This window comes from Salmo trutta, chromosome 34, assembly GCF_901001165.1.
Source record: "Salmo trutta chromosome 34, fSalTru1.1, whole genome shotgun sequence".
In the NCBI taxonomy this organism is placed as follows: Eukaryota; Metazoa; Chordata; class Actinopteri; order Salmoniformes; family Salmonidae; genus Salmo; species Salmo trutta.
In genome coordinates this window covers 1,493,828-1,518,840 of record NC_042990.1, presented here as the reverse complement: position 1 = coordinate 1,518,840, position 25,013 = coordinate 1,493,828, and the positions used below count along the sequence as shown (strand labels likewise).

The window sequence follows — 25,013 nt, the reverse complement described above, 5'->3', positions numbered from 1 at the left end:
CAATATGAGTGAAAAAGCAGGGCCTATAGCTCTACTTAGATTCCGGTAGGCCTACTTTGTACAGGGTTTTAGCTTAGAATTGGTTATGGATAGGGGACAATTTTTCACCTTTACTTGGTGATACTTCCTTATTAATTGATTGCACCCAAATTGGCCACTTTAATTTAGACGATTCATGTGGGAATGGCGTGGGGGGTCCATGGGTGGCGTCTGACCATTTCTTTGGATTTCTCATGTCTTACTCATTGTTAGAAAAAAGTTTGCTCCAAATAGAATTTTAGGTACAGTATTTATTGAATATTATCTGAATCCTGTAAATTAAAATGGTCAAATTGCACGCAATCAATTAGCAGAATTTTTCAGATCAAATTATATTTAAACAGAACAGTGTTGCAGGAATGCTAATCTTATGTGTTTCTAACTACAGAAACAGTTTCAGAACAATTTGAGATGGTGGATGTCATGACTGACATGGAACGACCCAATGGTGAAGTAGGCTACCTTTTAGCAGTAGCCTGGGTGTTACCCTTTGCAGCATATTTCTCCACATATTTATCTGCACTCCACAGTTCTATTGCAATGACTAGAATGCTCTACTTCTTGGGCCCTGTAAGAGCAGCAAACTCCAGGTGATTTCACAACAAATACTGTACTCCACCCAATGACAGTATCTATTCAGGTGTTTTTTTTGCCTGTTGAGCCATATAAATTGGATATGCTTTCAAATGACAAGCAGGCATGCATCCAAGAAAATATTTTACAGCAAATATTTAACATTTACCAACATGTGGTTTGATATACCCACTTCAGACAGAAGATGTGGTATATTACCTGTAAAAAATGTAAGGCAATGTTTACATGACCCCCTTTCAAGCAGGCCCTTATTTACCACCTTGCAGGTATACCCTTTTTATACATATCAGTGCGTAGCTGGCCAATTGGGAGGGTTGGGGGGAGTTGTTAAACCATGGGAGCAGTTTGCATTTGAAATTAGGGAGGAGTTAAACAATGGAAGTCTTAATGAATTTACTTGCTGAGAACCATTCACACAGACCCAATACCTGTATTTTGGTTACAGGGTCTGTAAAAATGCAGGAATCATGACCCCCTTTCTCTTTCTGATATAACAAAAGCAGGCATGGTAAATTAGTGGGATTTTTGTCTGTGTATGAAAGGGGTACTAGAGTAAAGTGAAAGCCAGAAAATACATATTTCAAGGTATATAGTTACAGACAAATATTGGCCCCCGTGCACTTTTCTTAAATGTCTTTTAATTTTTTTATTTAACCTTTATTTAACTTGGCAAATAATTCCCTATTTCTTCTAAAATAAGTTGAAATTGAAAATACAACTTTTGGTCGCCACAGCTTATTGGATTTTCAACATTGCAAAACCTATTTTATTTTTGTAAATTTAAGTTTACAATTTTGAATTGAGAAAATAAAGGCAAATGGCTTGGACAAAATTATTGGCACCCCGGAGCTAGTACTTGGTTGCACACCCTTAACCATGACAACTGCAGACATATGCTTATTGTAGCCATCAATGAGCTTGCTGCACCTTTCTACTGACAATTTGGCCTACTTTTCAACATCAAACTGATCTAATTATTCAATATTTGAGGGTTGCCCTCCACCAACTGCTGTTTTCCGATCTCACCATAGGTTTTGGATGTGATTCAGATCTGGACTCTTAGCTGGCCACTCCAAAACAGTCCAGTATCTCTTCTTAACGATTCCTGGGTGCTTTGTGATGGGTTGGGGGTCATTGTCCTGTTGGAAGACTCACAGCCTTCAATGGAGACCCAGTTTTTAGACTCTGGGTTGAACATTGGACTACAAAACACCTGATAATCTGCTGATTTCATGATTCCTTGTACATGTTCAAGACCCCCAGTACCAGAGGCAACAACAAAACACCACAGTGTTATCAAACCTCCCCCATATTTGATTGTAGAGAGGGTACATTTGTTGGCATTTACTGTATCTTGGCCAAAAGATGTGCAATCAAGTACTAGTTCCAGGGTAACAATACATTTGTACAATCTATTTTCTATATTTTCTAAATACAAATTGTAAACTTAAGTTTACAAAAACAAATTTGGTTCTGCAATGTTTCAAATCCAACAAGGTGTGGAAACCAAACGTTTTTTTTCAATTTCTTATTTAAGAAAAGTGCAAGGGTGTCTATATATTTGGCCGCAACTGTATATATAAAAACCCACAGCTCTCTTACACACCACGCACACATCATTTTCGAAATTGTACTTTATTTTTCTTAAAGACATATGTTTTAAAACAGCAATTGTAGAGAATAAATAATGAAACAATTATGATTTTGATAATTACATTTACGTAATTACGAATTCTACAATACGTGTATCCATAGTCTTGTACTGTAGACCACAGGAATATTCTATTTTCTAAAATAAAAAATAGCCATATCTCCCTCTTCAATTGCATAACAAATACATTAAAAGTAAAAAATTAAGATATAAAAATTCCACCCAATTCCCACACCCAATAACAATAGTAGTGGTTGTAATAACTTACACATTTTTTCATTATTTGACTCCATTTAAAACAAAGATATGTACAGTGAGAAGAAGTTGATTGTTCTTCTTGCTTAATTATTCCTCGTCTTTAATTTCAAATAATAAACTAAATCTACATACCAATTCGACCAATGGTAATCATACAGAATAGCATTCTTTCCCCCAATAAGGTTACCATCCCACTTCTCCATCCCCATACATTGCCCTTCCCTCTTAAGTTATGGACCACAAACCACACTATACAGTGAAACCCTATTCATTAGAATAAGTGATATGCTTTTTCATGTAGACCTTGTAGCTGACAGTACAGTTTGTACAGTACCAGTCAAAAGTTTGGACACACCTACACATTCAAGGGTTTTTCTTAATTTTTCTATTTTCTACATTGTAGAATAATAGTGAAGACATCAAAACTAAGAAATAACACATGGAATCATGTAGTAACCAGGAAAAGTGTTTATCAAATCAAAATTTATTTTAGAATTTAGATTCTTTAAAGTAGCCACCATTTGCCTTGATGACAGCTTTGCACATTCTTGGCATTCTCTCAACCAGCTTCACCTGGAATGCTTTTCCAACAGTCTTGAAGGAGTTCCCACATATGCTGAGCACTTGTTGGCTGCTTTTCCTTCACTTTGCTGTCCAATTCATCCCAAACCATCAATTCGATCATGAGGGCCTGACTCATGCAGTCTCCTCTGAACAGTTGATGTTGAGATGTGTCTGTTACTTGAACTCGGTGAAACATTTATTTGGGCTGCAATCTGAGGCTGGTAACTCTAATGAACTTATCCTCTGCAGCTGAGGTAACTGACAGCCAGTTTCATCATAGCGCTTGATGGTTTTTGCGACTGCACTTGAAGAAACTTTCAAAGTTATTGACATTTTCCGGATTGACTGACCTTCATGTCTTAAAGTAATGATGGACTGTAATTTCTCTCTGCTTATTTGAGCTGTTCTTGCCATAATATGGACTTGGTCTTTTACCAAATAGGGCTATCTTCTGAATACCACCCCTACCTTGTCACAACACAACTGATTGGCTCAAACGCATTAAGAAGGAAAGAAATTCCACAAATTAACTTTAAACAACGCACAGCTGTTAATTGAAATGCATTCCAGGTGACTAGCTCATGAAGCTGGTTGAGAGAATGCCAAGAGTGTGCAAAGCTGTCATCAAGGTAAAGGGTGGCTACTTTAAAAAATCTCAAATATAAAACACTTTTTTGGTTACTACAAGATTTCATATGTGTTATTTCATAGTTTTGATGTCTTCACTATTATTCTACAATGTAGAAAATAGCAAGAATAAAGAAAAACCTTGAATGAGTAGGTGTGTCCAAACTTTTGACTGGTACCGTACATAATGACTGAATCCAGCTGTGGAATGGTATGTGTACTCCGAACCACCCACCACATTTGTTTTATTCTGTTGTTGCTGATTTTTAGACGATATATATATTTTATCTCATTTTTCGAGAAGTGTTGTTTCTCCTTTGCTATACGGTTTGGGCGAAACCAAAATGCTGGAAGTAGTTTCTTGATAGAACTCAAATATCTTCCCTGGGAGAGAGAGACAGAAAGAAAGAGAGAGGATGAATACAAATATTAAAATAGTTTAGATGAGCATATACAGTGGAGTCCAAAATTATTGACAGCCTTGATAAAGATGAGCAAAAATGATTGTATGAATTAAATAATTCAAACACTGAGCTGTATTGTATGCTCAAAATAATGGGGAAATTATATTATTTTATACTAATACAATTGTTCAGAGAAAGATTTAGTTTAACAAGTAATTATTTTTTTCCTCAGAAAGGTAGGGGTCAAAATGATTGACACCCCTGGTTTCAATACCTCACTTTGCGAGGATAATGTCGCTGAGCCTTTTTCTAAAATGTGGTATGAGTTGGAGAACACATTGGGAGGGATCTTAGGCCATTCATCCATTCAGAATCCTTCCAGATCCTTGATATCCTTCATTTGCATTTATGGACTGCCACCTTCAATTCAAACCACAGGTTTTCAATGGGTTTCAAGTCTGGAGACTGAGATGGCCATTGTAACATTTTGATTTTGGGGTCAATTAACCATTTCTTTGTGGGTTTTGATGTTTATTTCAATGCTTGGGGTTATTGTCTTGCTGGAAGATTCACTTGTGGCCAAGTTTCAGCCTCTTGGCAGAATCAACCAGGTTTTTGGCAAAAATGTCCTGGTACTGGGTAAAGTTCATGATGCCGTTGACTTCTTTGACAAGGCCTACACCTAAGCTATTTTGTTTCAACTGGTCCTGGAGCCTTGTTAAGTTTAACGGCATCATAAACATTACCCAACCAGGCAAACATGGTTGCCTCTGCCAGGAGGCTGAAACTTGTCCACAAGTGGATCTTCCAGCAAGACAATCACAAGCACACATCTAAATCTAAAAATAAATTGTTAAATTTGCCAAAAATCTATATTTTGCATCTCAGTCTCAGGACTTGAAACCCATTGAAAACCTGTGGTTTGAATTGAAGAGGGCAGTCCATAAGCGCATATTAATGATACCAAGGATCTGGAAGGACTTTGTATGGAGGAATGGTCTTAGATCCCTCCCAATGTGTCCTCCAACTCATAAAACATTTTAGAAAAAGGCTCAGTGACGTTATCCTCGCAAGGTGAGGTAGTGAAAGGTTTTGAAAACAGGTCTGTCAATCACTTGAATAGGGGTTTCTTAAGAAAAAAAAGTATTACTTGTTAAACAAAATCTATTTCCCTGAGCAGTATTAGTATAAAATAATAACATTTTCCAATTTTTTGGAGCATAGAATATAGATCATTATTTGAATTATATATTTTCTACAGTAATTGTTCCTCATCTTTATCAAGGGTGTCAATCATTTCTGACCCCACTGTATATTTAATATGTTCACACTCTATAGTGTGGGAGAAACATCTTCAAACACGTTGGTTACACAGATATCACATGGATGTCCTCATTATTAATTATACAAGCACGCCTAGGGTACATGCAACTCATACAGTGACAACCATACTGCTGCATTGATGTGCATTTCTTATTTAAATATTTTTTTTGTCTTGTTTTGGCAGGCAAATAAATTCCAAACATGCACAATAGGAATTCTGGGCGGTATTTTTTTTGTTCTCTTCTTAATACTCTAGTCTAATGTTAAATCTCATTGACCAAACAATTGAGTAAAAAAAGCTCAATTCTTATTCAATCATTTTAAAAGATAACAGAGGACGATTTTCAAACTCATCCTCTAAAATAAGCCGTTATATCAAAGGTTGCACATGAGACCATAGCCTATGGCTTTTTGTTTGATTGGAAATTCGTAGTAACCCAGAATTCCTACAGAGGAATGCTGTACCTCAGTCAGCAGCACGTGTGATGTGTCACAATGACAACATACAATTTTACCCAAAACTCTCACATGAAATGTTAGTGTCTCACTTGGTACACACACAAAACCACACACACTACTTTATTTATTAATACACACAAGTACTTTATGTGGATCTGCACAGGTACACATATGCACACAGCATCATTATGTCACTCATTTGTAGGTAGGCTACACATACTTATTCTCACAACGAGTCATACCAAAAACAAACAAAGTACAGGCACGAAGTCACTTCGATTCAATTACAACCTCACAAAAACCCTGCACTCCCGGAAACTAAAACACCAACCAACTAAACATGGGGGATATGTAAGAATGATAATCATGACAAACAACAAAAAGGAAACTAATCAAAAACAAAATCCATCAAAGGAAATATTTATATCCATGTTTAATTTAGGGTTAATGCTTAATATTGCTCTGCGCAATAAAATACTTATATTACAAAAAAATATAATAGCATGTCATGATAATCAATTGCTTACAAAATCTCAAGTACAGTGACAGTATAATTGATCAGTGTTTGCAAAACAGGACAAAATAATAGAGGAAACTCACAATGCACCAAACACAATTCATGGTCGCCACAGCAACTTGCCATGCAGTTGAGCATGGTGAATAAAGGCAACGATCAAAAATAAAATTGCTAATGGCAACCATCACAGGCAATATTGCCACAGCAACCAACACAGGCCAATTAACTTACAACGCTGTGAGAGGAAGGGGGTTTAACGGTTGCTAGGCAACCATAGCCACGTAGTCTCCACGATATATGTATGGACAGGACAGTCTTGACTGTGGTATGATGTTTTTTCAGGAAAATGACATGACACAGCACAAAAACAATAAATAAAAAGTACAAAATAAATGAATGACGTATAATAGTTATTGTCTTCAACCCAATCATACAACACTTGTTATATTTGTCTGGACTATTTAAAATCTACTTTTGAATAATTCAACATTTTGTCAACCCTTTTGTCATGGCAGTGTTATGGCCATATCTCAACAAACCAAGTAGTCCTATGATTTTGTCTAAATGTTTTAAACAACTACTGCTTTTAGAAGACTGTCACCTCACTCACATGTGGATCTGGTTCACTTACATTATATATACAAAAGTATGTGGGCACCCCTTCAAATCAGTGGATTCGACTATTTCAGCCACAGCCGTTGCTGACAGGTGTTTAAAATTGAGCACACCGCCATGCAATCTCCATAGACAAACATTGGCAGTAGAATGGCCCGTACTCAAGAGCTCAGTGACATTCAATGTGGCACCATCATAGGATGCCACCATTCCAACAAGTTATTTCGCAAATTTATGCCCTGTTAGAGCTGCTCCGGTCAACTGTAAGTGCTGTTATTGTGAAGTGGAAACGTCTAGGAGCAATAACGGCTCAGCCGCGAAGTGGTAGGCCACACAACCTCACAGAAAAGGGCCGCGTAGCGCGTCTGTTCTTAGTTGCAACACTCACTACCGAGTTCCAAACTGCCTCTGGAAGCAAAGTCAGCATTAGAACTGTTCGTCGGGAGCTTCATGAAATGGGTTTCCATGGCCAAGGAACCATACACAACCCTAAGATCACCATGCGCAATGCATGCGCAATGCCAAGCGTTGGCTGCAGTGGTGTAATGCTCGCCGTCATTGGACTCTGGACCAGTGGAAACGCATTCTCTGGAGTGAATGCTTCACCATCTGGCAGTCCGACGGAGGAATCTGGGTTTGGCAGATGCCAGGAGAACGCTACCTGCCCCAATGCATAGTGCCAACTGTAAAGTTTGGTGGAGGAGGAATAATGGTCTGTGGCTGTTGTTCATGGTTCAGGCTAGGCCCCTTAGTTCCAGTGAAGGGACATTTTAACACTACAGAATACAATTACATTCTAGACGATTCTGTGCTTCCAACTTTGTGGCAACAGTTTGGGGAAGGCCCTTTCCTGTTTCCGCATGACAATGCCCCTGTGCACAAAGCGAGGTCCATACAGAAATGTATATTTGTCATGATCAGTATGGAAGAACATGACTTGCATGCACAGAGCCCTGACCTCAAACACATCTAACACCATTTTGGATGAATTGGAACGCCGACTGCGTGCCAAGCCTAATTGCCCATCATCAGTGCCCGACCTCGTGGCTGAATGGAAGTAAGTCCCCACAGAAATGTTAAAACATCTAGTGGAAAGTCTTCACAGAAGAGTGGAGGCTGTTGTGGCAACAAAGGGGGGACCAACTCTATATTAACGCCCATGATTTTGGAATGAGATGTTCGACGAGCAGGTGTCCACATACTTTTGGTCATGCAGTGTATTTTATCACAGTTGATCATTTTAATACTAATTTTCCACAAAATTAAAACATAAAATTCTCCCTTTATCCCATAACCCCCTCAAGACCTCGAAGCCAGTTCCACTGCATTTTTTCATTGTTGCTCTCTAATCAGATACTGATTTAGACCTGGGACAGTGGTTGGGTGCAATTCATTCTCAGGTAGAACAGAAAACCAGCAGGCTTCGGCCCTCTTATGTTATAAGATGAATAACCCTGCCATAACCTACCTTTAACACAGTTTCCACTCCCTGTCAATCCCCCTGACCATCCATCTCACCCTTCATTCTCATCCCACCTTGCTCACCTCATTTAGTAGGGTCGGTTGGCATCCTTGGGCCTCTTAAGCTGCACCTTGAGTCTCTTCATGCCAATCTGGAAACCATTCATGGCCTGAATTGCCGTCTGAGCACTGGACGGGTTGTCAAAACTCACAAAACCTGAAGAGAAGCAAACAGTTATAGACAATTCTGTGAAAGTATTAATACTACAAGAAGGGAGCAATCCTTCCCAGCACTGCCTCCTCATTATCATCATTGACTGTGTTCCCAATGTGGCACACTATTCCCTATGGGCCCTGGTCAAAAGTAGTGCACTACATAGGGTACATCATGTCATTTGGGACGCATTCGTTGTCATCACCGTCACTCACCAAAGCACTTGCTCTGATTGGTGGCACGGTCAACAAAGACCTTGGCTGAGATGACGTTGCCGAAGGGGATGAACATTTGCAGCATCTCCGAGTCAGTGAACTCCTGAGGCAGGTGATAGATGAAGATGTTACAGCCCTCAGGCCCTGAGAAGAAGAAGAATACAGTGCAAGGTTAGACCATCAAGGCTCCCTGAGGGGTTCTAATGTGACCTGAGATTATCAGGATGAGTTAGTGATTGAGGCAGTGTAAACTTTGTGGGAAAACAACATTGAAAATAGTCAAAAGTGAGAATTCATAGGAGGGAGGACAAGTAGGTAGAAATTACCTTCTCGTTGCTGCAGTTGCTGAGGCTGCTGGTGTTGCTGTGCAAGCATTGTGTGTTGGTGTGGGAATGGCTGCCCCACCATTCCATAGGCAGCAGGGTAGGTTGCTGTGGGTGTGTTCGCATAAGTAAACATTAAGGACTGTTGAGAGGGCATTTCAAACCTAAAATTTCCTCTGGGAAATTTTAAGGACTCAAACGGACTCACTACTGTCCCACCTGTGTAGTGCTGCATCCCTGCGTACGCTTGCTGAATAGGATCCAAAACTGGACTCTGAGCTGAGAGAGAGAATCAAAGAGAAAAATAACAGCATGATTTATCAACTGCTGTACAAACATGCTTTTTGGAGGATGCTTACATGCTCTAAATAGCATTGGGTGCCGTGCATCAGGATTCTTAGTAAACAAACCAACAACCCTAGATAAGGTTCATTTGATTACATGTTCATAATGATACTCTGACTTTGCTTTCATCAGATTGAGTGAGATACCTTGGTAAGAATGAACTCCATTGGTGTACAGGGTTTCAGACGCTGGCTGTCCATTGGGTGGAGCTGGCACTGGAGGGTAGCTGAGTGGTGGAGGCAGAGCAGGCACCGGTGTGGCTGCCATGGTGGGCGGAGTGCTGGTACCTGCACAGGACGACCATTCAGGGGACAGACAGACATGGTCAAACAAACACAATAACAAACGCAATAAAATAGTATCAAAGGCAGAAATATATGGGGCAAAGACTCTAGAAAAACAAAATATATTCTGTATAAAGAGAAACTGTGAGATGAGCAGAGAATCCTGTAGGAGGGGATGAAGTGGTGGAGGATGGGAGCTTCTTATTACCTGAGGTAGTGAGTGATGCCATGGGCGTGGCAATGAGGCTGCTGGGGTTGAGGGCAGCCAACTGCTGCATGGTGATGGTGGATACAGGAGACAAATACGCCGACTGGGCCACTAGAGCCTGCTGCTGCACCAGCTACAAAGAATAAAGAGAGAAAGAGGGAGTCCTTCGATGTCATTCACTGTCAGTATGCGTCCCAAATGGCACCATATTCCCCATATACAGTGCATTTGGAAGGTATTCAGACCCCTTGACTTTTTCCCCAAAAATGTTACATTACATCCTTATTCTAAAATGTATTCAATAATTTTTTCCCCTCATCAATCTACACACAATACCCCAAAATGACAAAGCAAAAACAGGTTTTTACACATTTTTGCAAATGTATTAAAAATAGAAAGTATTCAGACCCTTTACTCAGTACTGTGTTGAAGCACCTTTGGCAGCAGTTACAGCCTTGAGTCTTCTTGGGTATGACGCTACAAGCTTGGCACACCTGTATTTGGGGAGTTTCTCTCATTCTTCTCTGCAGATCCTCTCAAGCTCTGTCATGTTGGATGGGAAGCGTCACTGCACCTCTATTTTCAGGTCTCTCCAGAGATGTTAGATCAAGTTCAAGTCCGGGCTCTAGCTGGGCCACTCAAGGACATTCAGAGACTAATCCCGATGCCACTCCTGTGTTGTCTTGGCTGTGTGCTTAGGGTCCTTGTCCTGTTGGAAGATTGACTTTCTCCCCAGTCTGAGGTCCTGAGAACTCTGGAGTAGGTTTTCATCAAGGATCTCTCTCTACTTTGCTCCGTTCATCTTTCCCTCGATCCTGACTAGTCTCCCAGTCCCTGCCGCTGAAAAACATCCCCACCGCATGATGCTGCCACCACCATGCTTCACCGTAGGGATGGTGCCAGGTTTCCTCCAGATGTGACGCTTGGCATTCAGGCCAAAGAGTTCACTCTAGGTTTCATCAGACCAGAGAATCTTGTTTATGTGCCTTTTGGCAAACTCCAAGCGAAGTTTGGCCACTCTACCATAAAGGCCTGATTGGGGGAGTGCTGCAGAGATGGTTGTCCTTCTGGAAGGTTCTCCCATCTCCACATAGGAACTCTGGAGCTCTGTCAAAGTGACCATCGGGTTCTTGGTCACCTCCCTGACAAAGGCCCTTCTCCCCCGATTAGTCTTGGTGGTTCCAAACTTCTTCCAGTTAAGAATGATGGAGGCCACTGTGTTCTTCAATGCTGTAGAAATGTTTTGGTATCCATCCCTAGCTCTGTGCCTCGACACAATCATGTCTCGGAGCTCTACGGACAATTCCTTCAACCTCATGGCTTGGTTTTTGCTCTGACATGCACTGTCAACTGTGGGACCTTATATAGACAGGTGTGTGCCTTTCCAAATCATGTCCAATCAATTGAATTTACCAAAAGGTGGACTCCAGTCAAGTTGTAGAAAACATCTCAAGAATGTTCAATGGAAACAGGATGCACCTGAGCTCAATTTCAAGTCTCATAGCAAAGGGTCTGAATACTTATGTAAATAAGCTATTTCTGTTTTAAAATGTTGAATACATTTGCAAACATTTCTAAAAACCTGTTTTCACTTTGTCATTATGGGGTATTGTGTGTAGATTCATAAGGATTTTTTTTTTAGTAAGGCTGTAACGTAACAAATTGTGGAAAAAGTTAAGGGGTCTGAATACTTTCCGAATGCACTGTAGTGCACTACTTTGACCCATATAAGAAATAGGGTGCCATTTGGGACATAGCCATTTTACTACAACTAGTGTGTTGGCCTGCGTATTACAATCTCTGCATAATGCCTGTGTTTGGGGTTCAGTACTACTAGTACTCACTACCTGTGTGTAGGCATTGTAAGCCCCGAGGTGTAAGGTCATGGGACTGATGACCCCGAGCTGGGACGCCACCTGCTGCATGCGCCTTATCCCTCGCTCTTTCTCAGAGTCAGCGAACTTCACCACCAGGCTGGAGGAGGCACCCTGCAGGGAGAGATTACAGATATTACACAGCAAAAATTACCAACATCACTGTAACCAAATTACCTATATCACTAACACGAGGACTGATGAGGGCATTCCACAAATATGTTCTCACCTCCTATAAATTACAGTAGGCCATGGAGTGTTTGTGTAGGAGGAGGTCTGACGGTAGCAGTGTTTAACTGTTGATGAGTCCCTAAGTGTGTGTGTGTGTGTGTGTGTGTGTGTGTGTGTGTGTGTGTGTGTGTGTGTGTGTGATATGTGTGTGTGTGTGTGATATGTGTGTGTGTGTGTGTGTGTGTGTGTGTGTGTGTGTGTGTGTGTGTGTGTGTGTGTGTGTGTGCGTGCGTGCGTGCGTGCGTGCGTGCGTGCGTGCGTGTGTGTGTGTGTGCGTGTGTGTGTGAAAGAGAGAGACTGACTGGTAGAGTGCGGCTCCCATGCAGAGTGCTGATGGCTGCCGCAGCCTCTGCGTTGTTCTGGTACTTCACGAAGGCACAGCCTACAAAACACGGCACATCGTCAAACCCTGGCCTCCCCTCACGTGACACAACATATCCCTAGAAAATGCATCAGACAATCGGCGCTTCATTAGTTATAGCTGCGTCATTAGCTGTGGTCCACAAAACATTAATTGCTTTATCAATCATAACTCATAAGCCACGTTGAGCATTATTAACTATGACCTATAAAACATATTGCATCATTATATTCACCAGGTCCTTGCTGTACATGAGAATGTGTCCTCAGTCAACTTACCTGGTCAACTAATAGTTAAATAAAATGTGAAATTAGTCATACCTCATACAACAAACACAGAAAATTAAGCATCTATCTTTGTAGTGTCACGAGTTTGGATGTGACTGATTCCTGACCTTAATGGTAATATTTGAGTGCTGTTGATGTTGTAGCGGTCAGTGTTTCAGTAATGGTGTTAGCTACCTTTGCTAGTGCCGTCAGGCCCGCGGAGCACTGTGCACTCTTCAATGCTCCCAAACGCCTCAAACATCTTCCTCACGTCGGCATCCGACTGCTGCTTCCCCAGCATGCCAACAAACAGCTTCCTGTCTTCTAAGGGGAATGTGAGGTGAGGGGCCAAAACAGGAACGAAGAGAGAGGAATATGGACAGAGAGTGGCGGAGAGAAGAGCAGAGAGAGTGGTTGGTTGAGGCCAATAATAGGTAGAGGCAAAGGGAATGAATTAGAATGGAATGATTTCATGATTTAGAGAGAAAAAGGATAAAATGTAGGTGAAGAGGAAAAGTTCATACAACACAAGAACATGCTCAGGAATTTGCACCTTGTTTTACTTTATAAACCCAATGTGTTAATCAATCAGCTACATTTTTAATTGGATGTTGTTACAATATATAGTATATTGATGTCTGTGAATTTTGTGCTATAACCCTGCTATATATGGAAAAGGCCACCAGAGTGCAGTATCAATAAACCTGCTGCACAAAGAGCATGATCTGGCTGTGACTGGAATGCTCCTTCGTCATCCACTGTTCTGTATGCTAGGTGACAATGTCTTTTGAGGTCATGAAAACAGCAGTTGAAATCGTTAATATATTTACATTCTTTAGTCTGACACTTAAGAATGCTTCTACTTGAATATGGGAGGGAATTTCTAGAGGTGTTGTTTAGAAGCAGGTGGTGCTTAGCAGCAGTGACGAGTGGGTATTTTTGTTGAAGCTGGGCTGAAGCCATTTCAGGGTTTTGCCTTGAAACATTGTAGATTGTTGTTTAAAAAATGTAACACGTTAGACAGGTGTTTTGGTGTTGATTGAACAGTTGCAATTCTCTTCAGGTGTTGTTTGAACAGGTGTTGCTATGGAGGGGTGTCTCTTACCCCCTCTGCCCTCGCTGTCTGCTGGCTTCACTTGAATGGGCCGGTTCATCTGAAATAGAAAGCCCACATTACATAGTACTCATAGCCTTCCCTGTAGCTCAGTTGGTAGAGCATGGTGTTTGCAACGCCAGGGTTGTGGGTTCGATTCCCACGGGGGGCCAGCACAGGAAAAAAAAATAGAAAAAAAAAAATGTATGAAATGAAATGTATGCATTCACTACTGTAAGTCGCTCTGGATAAGAGCGTCTGCTAAATTACTAAAATGTAACAAAAATGTAAAAATGTTATCCCAAGGCACATCCATAATTATGAAGATTCTTGTTTATTTGCATATGTACTTTACATACAGTACCAGTCAAAAGTTTGGACACACTTACTCATTTGAGGGTTTTTCTTTATTTGTACTATTTTCTACATTGTAAAATAATAGTGAAGACATCAACACTATGAAATAACACATATGGAAACATGAAACCAAAAAAGTGTTAGACAAATCAAAATATAGTTTATATTTTGAGATTCTACAAAGAAGCTACCCTTTACCTTGATGACAGCTTTGCACACTCTAGGCATTTTCTCAACCAGCTTCATGAGGAATGCTTTTCCAACAGTCTTGGAGTTCCCACATATGCTGAGCACTTGTTGGCTGCTTTTCCTTCACTCTGCGGTCCAACTCATCCCAAACCATCTCAATTGGGTTGAGGTTGGGTGATTGTGGAGGCCAGGTCATCTGATGCAGCACTCCATCACTCTCCTTCTTGGTCAAATAGCCCTTACACAGCCTGGAGGTGTGTTTTGGGTCATTGTCCTGTTGAAAAACAAATGATAGTCCCACTAAGCGCAAACCAGATGGGATGGTGTATCGCTGCAGAATGCTGTGGTAGCCATGCTGGTTAAGTGTGCCTTGATTTCTAAATAAATCACCAACAGTGTCACTAGCAAAGCACCCCCACACCATCACATGCCTCCTCCGTGCTTCATGGTGGAAACCACACATGCGGAGATCATCTGTTTTCCTACTCTGTATCTCACAAAGACATGGCTGTTGGAACCAAAAATCTCAAATTTGGACTCATCAGACCAAAGGGCAGATTTCCACTGGTCTAATGTCCGTTGCTTGTGTTTCTTGGCCCAAGCAAGTATTTTCTTCTTATTGGTGTCCTTTAGTAGTGGTTTCTTTGTAGAAATTCTACCATGAAGGCCTGATTCACACAGTCTCCTCTGAACAGTTGATTTTGAGATGTGTCTGTTACTTGAACTCTGTGAAGCATTTATTTGGGCTGTAATCTGAGGTGCTGTTAACTTTAAATCAACTTCTCCTCTGCAGCTGAGGTAACTCTGGGTCTTCCTTTTCTGTGGTGGTCCTCATGAGAGCCAGTTTCATCATGGTTTTTGCAACTGCACTTGAAGAAATGTTCGAATTCCTTAACATTTTCCGGATTGACTGACCTTCATGTCTTAGTAATGATGGACTGTCATTTCTCTTTGCTTATTTGAGCTGTTCTTGCCATAATATGGACTTGGTCTTTTACCAAATAAGGATATCTTCTGTATACCACCCCTACCTTGTCACAACACAACTGATTGGCTCAAACACATTAAGAAAGAAAGGAATTCCACAAATTAACTTTTAACAAGGCACACCTGTTTATTGAAATGCATTTCAGGTTACAACCTCATGAAGCTGGTTAAGAGAATGCCAAGAGTATGCAAAGCTGTCATCAAGGCAAAGGGTGGCTACTTTGAAGAATCTCAAATATAAAATATACTGCTCAAAAAAATAAAGGGAACACTTAAACAACACAATGTAACTCCAAGTCAATCACACTTCTGTGAAATCAAACTGTCCACTTAGGAAGCAACACTGATTGACAATAAATTTCACATGCTGTTGTGCAAATGGAATAGACAACAGGTGGAAATTATAGGCAATTAGCAAGACACCCCCAATAAAGGAGTGGTTCTGCAGGTGGGGACCAAAGACCACTTCTCAGTTCCTATGCTTCCTGGCTGATGTTTTGGTCACGTTTGAATGCTGGCGGTGCTTTCACTCTAGTGGTAGCATGAGACGGAGTCTACAACCCACGCAAGTGGCTCAGGTAGTGCAGCTCATCCAGGATGGCACATCAATGCGAGCTGTGGCAAGAAGGTTTGCTGTGTCTGTCAGCGTAGTGTCCAGAGCATGGAGGCGCTCCCAGGAGACAGGCCAGTACATCAGGAGACGTGGAGGAGGCCGTAGGAGGGCAACAATCCAGCAGCAGGACCGCTACCTCCGCCTTTGTGCAAGGAGGAGCAGGAGAAGCACTGCCAAAGCCCTGCAAAATGACCTCCAGCAGGCCACAAATGTGCATGTGTCTGCTCAAACGGTCAGAAACAGACTCCATAAGAGTGGTATGAGGGCCCGACGTCCACAGGTGGGGGTTGTGCTTACAGCCCAACACCGTGCAGGACGTTTGGCATTTGCCAGAGAACACCAAGATTGGCAAATTCGCCACTGGCGCCCTGTGCTCTTCACAGATGAAAGCAGGTTCACACTGAGCACGTGACAGACGTGACAGAGTCTGGAGACGCCGTGGAGAACGTTCTGCTGCCTGCAACATCCTCCAGCATGACCGGTTTGGCGGTGGGTCAGTCATGGTGTGGGGTGGCATTTCTTTGGGGGACTGCACAGCCCTCCATGTGCTCGCCAGAGGTAGCCTGACTGCCATTAGGTACCGAGATGAGATCCTCAGACCCCTTGTGAGACCATATGCTGGTGCGGTTGGCCCTGGGTTCCTCCTAATGCAAGACAATGCTAGACCTCATGTGGCTGGAGTGTGTCAGCAGTTCCTGCAAGAGGAAGGCATTGATGCTATAGACTGGCCCGCCCGTTCCCCAGACCTGAATCCAATTGAGCACATCTGGGACATCATGTCTCGCTCCATCCACCAACGCCACATTGCACCACAGACTGTCCAGGAGTTGGCGGATGCTGTCGTCCAGGTCTGGGAGGAGATCCCTCAGGAGACCATCCGGCACCTCATCAGGAGCATGCCCAGGCGTTGTAGGGAGGTCATACAGGCATGTGGAGGCCACACACACTACTGAGCCTCATTTGACTTGTTTTAAGGACATTACATCAAAGTTGGATCAGCCTGTAGTGTGGTTTTCCACTTTAATTTTGAGTGTGACTCCAAATCCAGACCTCCATGGGTTGATAAATTGGATTTCCATTGATTATTTTTGTGTGATTTTGTTGTCAGCACATTCAACTATGTAAAGAAAAAAGTATTTAATAAGATTATTTCATTCATTCAGATCTAGGATGTGTTATTTTAGTGTTCCCTTTATTTTTTTGAGCAGTGTATATACTTTTTGGGTTTTACATGATTCCATATGTGTTATTTCATAGTTTTGATGTCTTCACTATTATTCTACAAATAGTGAAAATAAACAGTAAAAATAAAATAAAAACCCCTTGAATGAGTAGGTGTGTACAAACTTTTGACTGCTACTGTACATATATTGTATATGTATGTAGAACACAAGAAAGGGCTGGCCCCTCCCTCGGCTTCTAATGAAGCCCTGCCCATCACCCTCCTGGTTTACTGTTCTTCTTTTCCTCTCTTCTCATTCCCTATCAATTATATTCCCTCCCAGAGAGTGAGTGTGTCTCTCTCTCTCTTACACACACACACACACACACACACACACACACACACACACACACACACACACACACACACACACACACACACACACACACACACACACACACACACACACACACACACGCACACACACACACACACACACACACACACACACAGGAAAAGCACCCACACACAGGCACACAACCACGCGGGATTAGGCAAGTGATAAGATTAAGAACGCTCGCTGGCTAATCCGGATTACAGAAGCACGCTGGATTAGAATGGTGGGAGATTCTGAACAGAGAGAGGGGGAAGGAGCTGTAGAGGAATGGATAGAATCAGAGTAAGGAAAGAGCAACCAAAACAAATAAGGAAACAGACAACCTTTCACACATCATAAAATCACAATCCACAAAAATTGTCTTTTGTGGACCATTGACACAATCATTATAATGATGCAGGTCTAGCTAGGCACTTCAATACTCTCTTTCGAATGTGTGATGGTGCACTGAGGAGAGCAGGTGGAGGATGCAGAGAGGACAGTGATTGGCGAGCAGAGAGGAGCAGAGCAGAGTCACAGTGTGTCTTTACTGAAGACTTATCTCTTCAGTAGGTCCTATGATTAAGTATAGTCTGGCCCAGGAGTGTGAAGGTGAACGGAAAGGCTGGAGCAACGAACCGCCCTTGCTGTCTCTGCCTTGTCGGTTCCCCTCTTCCCACTGGGATTCTCTGCCTCTAACCCTTTTACAGGGGCTGAGTCACTGACTTACTGGTGTTCTTCCATGCCGTCCATGGGAGGGGTGCGTCACTTGAGTAGGTTGAGCCACTGACGTGGTCTTCCTGTCTGGGTTGGCGCCCCCCCCTTGGGTTGTGCCGTGGCGGAGATCTTTGTGGGCTATACTCGGCCTTGTCTTCGGACGGTAAGTTGGTGGTTGTAGATATCCCTCTAGTGGTGTGGGGGCTGTGCTTTGGCAAAGTGGGTGGGGTTATATCCTGCCTGTTTGGCCCTGTCCGGGGGTATCATCGGATGGGGCCACAGTGTCTTCTGATCCCTCCTGTCTCAGCCTCCAGTATTTATGCTGCAGTAGTTTATGTGTCGGGGGGCTAGGGTCAGTCTGTTACATCTGGAGTATTCTCTTGTCTTATCCGGTGTCCTGTGTGAATGTAAATATGCTCTCTCTAATTCTCTCTTTCTCTCTTTCTTTCTTTCTCTCGGAGGACCTGAGCCCTAGGACCATGCCTCAGGACTACCTGGCATGATGACTCCTTGCTGTCCCCAGTCCACCTGGCCATGCTGCTGCTCCAGTTTCAACTGTTCTGCCTGCGGCTACGGAACCCTGACCTGTTCACCGGACGTGCTTGTTGCACCCTCGACAATTACTATGACTATTATTATTTGACCATGCTGGTCATTTACGAACATTTTAACATCTTGACCATGTTCTGTTATAATATCCACCCGGCACAGCCAGAAGAGGACTGGCCACCCCTCATAGCCTGGTTCCTCTCTAGGTTTCTTCCTAGGTTTTTGGCCTTTCTCAGGAGTTTTTCCTAGGGAGTTTTTCCCAGCCACCGTGCTTCTTTCACATGCATTGCTTGCTGTTTGGGGTTTTAGGCTGGGTTTCTGTACAGCACTTTGAGATTTCAGCTGATGTACGAAGGGCTATATAAATAAATTTGATTTGATTTGATTTGATTTAACGGTGGCTTAATTAAGGTCTTAATTATGGAGCTGGTGACATTTCAGTCAGTCACTGATCCCTGTCTCTGATTGTTCAGCCTTGATTGGTCACCAGGAGACAGTATTGATCAGTGCTGGCAGGGCCCTTGCCATCTGCATGCACAAACATCATCACCAGCAAGCCTTGGGTTTTCTAATGGAGTGTCCCATTGATTACTACAATTAATTAGATGACCATGTGGATTAAGAAGCACCTGTTTAACGGGAAGGATTGAAAACAGTAATCAAAATGCATTTTTACGTTGTGAATGTTCCCGGTAGTCAGTAAATAGAATAGAATTTTGTGCTCAGAGGTGATGTTTTTCTACACGCCTCAAATGTTCCACAAAGTCACCTTGGATAAAGTCATCCACTAAATGAGTTGCGGAATAAATGCAGTCCTAATTTGTAAAGGGTAAAAGACTACTGTATTAAAATACAGAAAAAAACCAAAAGATCACATCTTAGCCTACACTTCGACTTTAACGACACAACCTAATCATGATACAACAAATGTCTCAAATCGAATTTAAGGATATAATATGCCCTGAATAAAATATTACGGAGTATATTTCATATAAACGCTAGGTTAGTCTATCTATGACTTGAGTGCTTCCATGGTTACCACGGTTGTGATAAGGAGATGAGTAGCGGAGCAAATGGCACAAGATAATGGAATTAGAATATACAAGAGCAGGGGCTTGGAGAAGTGGAGGCCAACAAGGCAGTGGCACTCGAGGTCGACACGGCAACCAGCCCTGCTAATCTGACAAAGTCTCCACCTCGCATTGCTGTCACCATGACAACCTTGTGATGAGATCCACAGCAGGTAAACAAGGTTGCCCAGAACATCATGCGTAGGAGAAAAAAAGAGATGGATGAAGGAGAGAAAAAACCTATGAGGAATAAAGGGTGGTACTAGGTTGAGAGACGGTAGGATTATTAGATGTGTATGTCGTGAGAAAGAAAGGACGCTTGGGGGAGAACTGGAATTGTAGGGACAAAAGGACAAGGGATGGTGCCTGTTGAATTTAATTGCTGCCTCAAGGGCAGATACTGTAGGGACCAAGAAAATGTCTCCTTCTATTACACTGTGCGAGCTGAGCCACTTTAATATTTTTCTCTTCTATATTTTCTCTTTTTCTGCAAGCTCACAGGCTCATTTTAAAAACACAACACAGATTAAACCCGGCCAAAGGCCAAACCCGCCCTATCTGTGACCCAATTTAGCTTTAAATGTTCATGTTGTCCTTTTTCAAATCAAAATATACAGAGACATTATGATTATTATTCAAGCTCAACAAACACAGTGGCACAAACACAAATGTCCACATAGGCAGTCTTTGCACACACACAGTCTGTTCCTGGCAGTCTCATATGTATAGACACTCTCTTGCTCACATTGACATGAGCACACAGTTAATCTTTCCCTCTGTGATGCCAAAAAGGATTTCACTAGGATTACAGTATGAGATATTAAATCCATAGATTATCCAATCAAATCACAGCAAGACCCCTCCCCCACGCCTGACCCCATCCCCTCAATGCAAACACACACATCACCCTACAGATGCTTGTGCACACACACACACTCAGACACACACTTGCATTTTTTGAGCAGTGTGAATGTGGGATGGGAGATGATAGGAGAGACATCCCTGTTAATCACATTCTTCATCACATTCTTCCCTCCTTTCTTACCCTCTTCCAAACCAGAGAAAAACTCATAATCTCTTGCCCCCTCCACTCACTCACTGTATCAATAAGTCCCAAACAGGCTGAAGTACAGAGGGTGACATATTTGTCTCCCCATTTTATCTCAAATCCATTCTGCCTGTCTTCCAGAAAAGCAGGGACTCTGAACGGTAAATATATCAGTGGAGACCATCTCTGTATTTTTCAAGAGCGTTTACAGGGAGGGAGGGAGGGAGGGAGGGAGGGAGAGAAGATGGGGGGCACAATGACAATTTTCCTCCCTCCTCTCCATCACACAGCACTGGTCATTGCATCGCACCGGTTACCTAGCAACCTGGCATCCCTCGTCCCCACCGTCTCCTGGCAACGAGACCTGGGACCGTAATCAACCTGCCACCCCATCCCCCTCTTCTCTCCACTCCCTCCACATCACACACACACAGACACACTAACAGAGACACTTAGCGCACAGAAAATACATCGGTGGAAATATAGGCTATATCTCTATTCGCAGATGCAAACAAAAAGAAACACACACAGACATAGAAAAACACTCAGGCGCACAAAGAGATGAACAAAGTAACAAAGGCAGGCGCAGAAACAGAGGTACAATCACAAACAAAGACAGGAAATCTCCCACGCACACAAACGCGCGTGCCAACAACCTGTAATCAAAGTCTGTCTTCAGTATGTCACTGTTACTCCTCCCTAGTCATGCTCGGTCTGTCTGTATATTCAAGGCTCTCTGGAGTTGGGTCGTACATAGAAATAGAATCCCCATTGTAGAATTACTAAACAATTCTATTTATTTGGGGTCATAAACAAGGAAGAGAGAGAAGTACAACAATTATTTATGCTACTCTTTTCTCTATCTGCTTTTCTTCACCAGAAGATGCACAGTATATCTCTAAAAGTAGAGTTACACTACATGACCAAAAGTATGTGGAAACCTGCTTGTCGAACATCTCATTCATAAATCAAGGGCATTAGTATGGAGTTGGTCCCCCCTTTTCTGCTATAACAGCCTCCACTCTTCTGGGAAGGCTTTACACAGGATGGAACATTTCTACGGGGACTTACTTCCATTCAGCCACGAGCATTAGTGAGGTCGGGCACTGATGATGGGCTTGTTCCAATTCATCCCAAAGATGTTAGATAGGGTTTGAGGTAAGGGCTCTGTGCAGGACAGTCAAGTTCTTCAACACCGATCTTGACAAACCATTTCTGTATGGACCTCACTTTGTGCATTGGGGCATTGTCATGCTGAAACAGGAATGGGCCTTCCCCAAACTGTTGCCACAAAATTAGAAGCACAGAATCATCTAGAATGTCATTGTATGGAACTAAGGGGCCAAGCCCGAACCATGTAAAACAGCCCCAGACCATTATTTATCCTCCATCAAACTTTACAGTTGGCACTATGCATTGGGGCAAGTAGCATTCTCCTGGCATCCGCCAAACCCAGATTTATCCGCTGGACTACCAGATGGTGAAGCAGGATTTATCACTCCAGAGAATGCGTTTCCTCTGGTCCAGAGTCCAATGGCGGCGATCTTTACACCACTGGAATTTTGCTTAAATTCATTTAAAAAAGTTAGCTTATAACAGTGAACCTTTTTTGTGGGATACACATAAAGCAATTCTAGGTCTTGTGGCATATTTTGGTTAAACTATCCCCAATTCAATGGAATTGCAAACCTCTGCATGCACAGTGCATTCTTCCATCACACGTGCAGTGCAATCTTCCATCACATGTACAGCTGATTGTCAAGATCTTGCACACTAATGAGATGCTATTGAGCCCACACTACTACACTGTCTGAACCAAGGACTACATGCTTTCTGGTAAGTTTTGATTACAATACTGGGTGGGGTGAATATATTTTATATGACATACATGATTTTCTGTTAACCTCTCTAGGGGGCAGTATTTTGACGTCGGGATGAAAAGCGTGCCCGTAGTAAACTGCCTGCTACTCAGGCCCAGAAGGTAGGATATGCATATCATTAGTAGATTTGGATAGGAAACACTCTGAAGTGTCTAAAACTGTTTGAATGATGTCTGTGAGTATAACAGAACTCATATGGCAGGCAAAAACCAGAGAAAAAAATCCAACCAGGAAGTGTGGAAATCTGAGGTTTGTAGTTTTTCAAGTGATTGCCTATCTAATACACAGTGTCTGTGGGGTCATTTTGCACTTCCTAAGGCTTCCACTAGATGTCAACAGTCTTTAGAATGTTGTTTCATGCTTCTACTGTGAATGGGGAGAGAATAAGAGGTCTTGGAATCAGATGACTGAGAAAATGACATGAGCTCATGGCGCGCACTCCCGTGAGAGTTAGGTGTGTTCCTTTTCATTTCTGAAGACAAAGGAATCGTCCGGTTGGAATATTATGGAAGATTTATGATAAAAACATCCTAAAGATTGATTCTATACATCGTTTGACATGTTTCTACGAACTGAAATATAACTTTTTTGACTTTTCCTCTGAACTTACTAAGCGAGCACAGTGAATTTGGATTACTCGACTGAACGCGCGAACAGGTATTTGGACATTATGATGAACTTTATCGAACAAAACAAACATTTATTCTGGAACTGGGATTCCTGGGAGTGCATTCCGATGAAGATCATCAAAGGTAAGTGAATATTTATAATGTAATTTTTGTAATTTCTGTGGCGGGTATCTGTATGGCTTGTTTTGATGTCTGAGCGCTGTACTCAGATTATTGCAAAGTTTGCTTTCGCCGTAAAGCTTTTTTGAAATCTGACACAACGCTTGCATTAAGGAGAAGTGTATCTATAATTCTTTGAATAACAGTTGTATATTTTATCAACGTTTATGATGAGTATTTCTGTAAATTGATGTGCTCTTTCACCGGAAGTTTTGGGAGGCAAAACATTTCTGAACATTACTCGCCAATGTAAAATGGGGTTTTTGGATATAAATATGAACTTTATCGAGCAAAACATACATGTATTGTGTAACATGAAGTCCTATGAGTGCCATCTGATGAAGATCATCAAAGGTTAGTGATTCATTTTAGCTGTATTTCTGTTTTTTTGTGACGCCTCTCCTTGCTTGGAAAATGGCTGTGTGTTTTTTTTGTCTAGGCTCTGTCCTAACATAATCTAATGTTATTCTTTCGCCGTAAAACCTTTTTGAAATCGGATACTGTGGTTGGATTAACGAGAAGTGTATCTTTAAAATGGGATATAATAGTTGTATGTTTGAGAAATTTGAATTTTGAGATTTTTGTTGTTTTGAATTTGGCGCCCTGCTATTTCACTGGCTGTTGAATAGTGTGTCCCGCAGGTGGGAAGCTAGCGTCCCACATACCCCAGAGGGGTTAACTAGTAAATAGTAGCCTACAGCAAAGTGTGTTTAAATTATTTCTAACTTGTTAACAATTTCTGCTAGTTGGTTTTTGCTACCATGTGGGTTTAGCTTGCTTGAGCCTGCTAACTGAGGAGTGTTAATTCACCTGTTTCCATACATGTTTAATTTAAAAACATTTATCTTACAAATGAGGTGTTTAATCTAACTGCTTAACTATTTATCTTACTCATTTTTTTCTAATCTTTACAGGAAAATACCACAGGCACTATCTGATGTGTGGAGACATTTCACTGCAGCTAATGTAGAAGGAAAAGCTGTGTACATTTGCAAATACTGTGCCAAATCATATGTGAAGAATGCAACAAAGATGCAGAATCATCTTGCCAAGTGCATAACGTTCCCTCAGCGCTCACAACAAGCAACCTCTGACAAAAGTCCCTCTACTTCTATTCGAGGTGAAAAGTTTGAATCAGACACCTTATCGATAGCAAAAGCTCATGGTCCTCCTGGAATCAGACTTTTCTTTTACTTAATGGAGGAACGTAGTCAGAGAAATGCTGATGAATGTCGGCCTTGAGCTGTGTATGCAACTGGTTCACCTCTGATGCTCACAGGCAATGTGTATTGGAAGAGATTTCTGAATGTTCTTCGCCCAGCGTACACCCCTCCAACCAGACATGCTTTAT

At 42.0% G+C, this 25,013-nt stretch overlaps 1 protein-coding gene across 6 annotated transcripts in view; it reads right to left on the bottom strand.

Moving 5' to 3' along the window:
* Positions 1-3,866: 3,866 nt before the first annotated feature.
* The window catches only part of LOC115173294 (CUGBP Elav-like family member 3), a 41,196-nt gene continuing 20,049 nt past the window's right edge, over positions 3,867-25,013 (bottom strand). For 2 of the 6 annotated variants that reach the window (XM_029731260.1, XM_029731257.1), the window contains exons 4-14: positions 13,939-13,987; positions 13,029-13,157; positions 12,509-12,588; positions 11,946-12,089; positions 10,102-10,234; positions 9,756-9,896; positions 9,484-9,543; positions 9,268-9,372; positions 8,942-9,085; positions 8,597-8,729; positions 3,867-4,117 (exon numbers count right to left, since the gene is read on the bottom strand). In XM_029731260.1, coding sequence (XP_029587120.1) covers positions 8,602-8,729; positions 8,942-9,085; positions 9,268-9,372; positions 9,484-9,543; positions 9,756-9,896; positions 10,102-10,234; positions 11,946-12,089; positions 12,509-12,588; positions 13,029-13,157; positions 13,939-13,987 — 1,113 coding nt within the window. In that variant the 3' untranslated portion in view covers positions 3,867-4,117; positions 8,597-8,601. Of the gene's footprint in view, positions 4,118-6,038; positions 6,757-8,596; positions 8,730-8,941; positions 9,086-9,267; positions 9,373-9,483; positions 9,544-9,755; positions 9,897-10,101; positions 10,235-11,945; positions 12,090-12,508; positions 12,589-13,028; positions 13,158-13,938; positions 13,988-25,013 lie in introns of those variants that run through there. The other 4 variants (XR_003871580.1, XM_029731262.1, XM_029731263.1 and 1 more) reach the window with 4 other exon arrangements.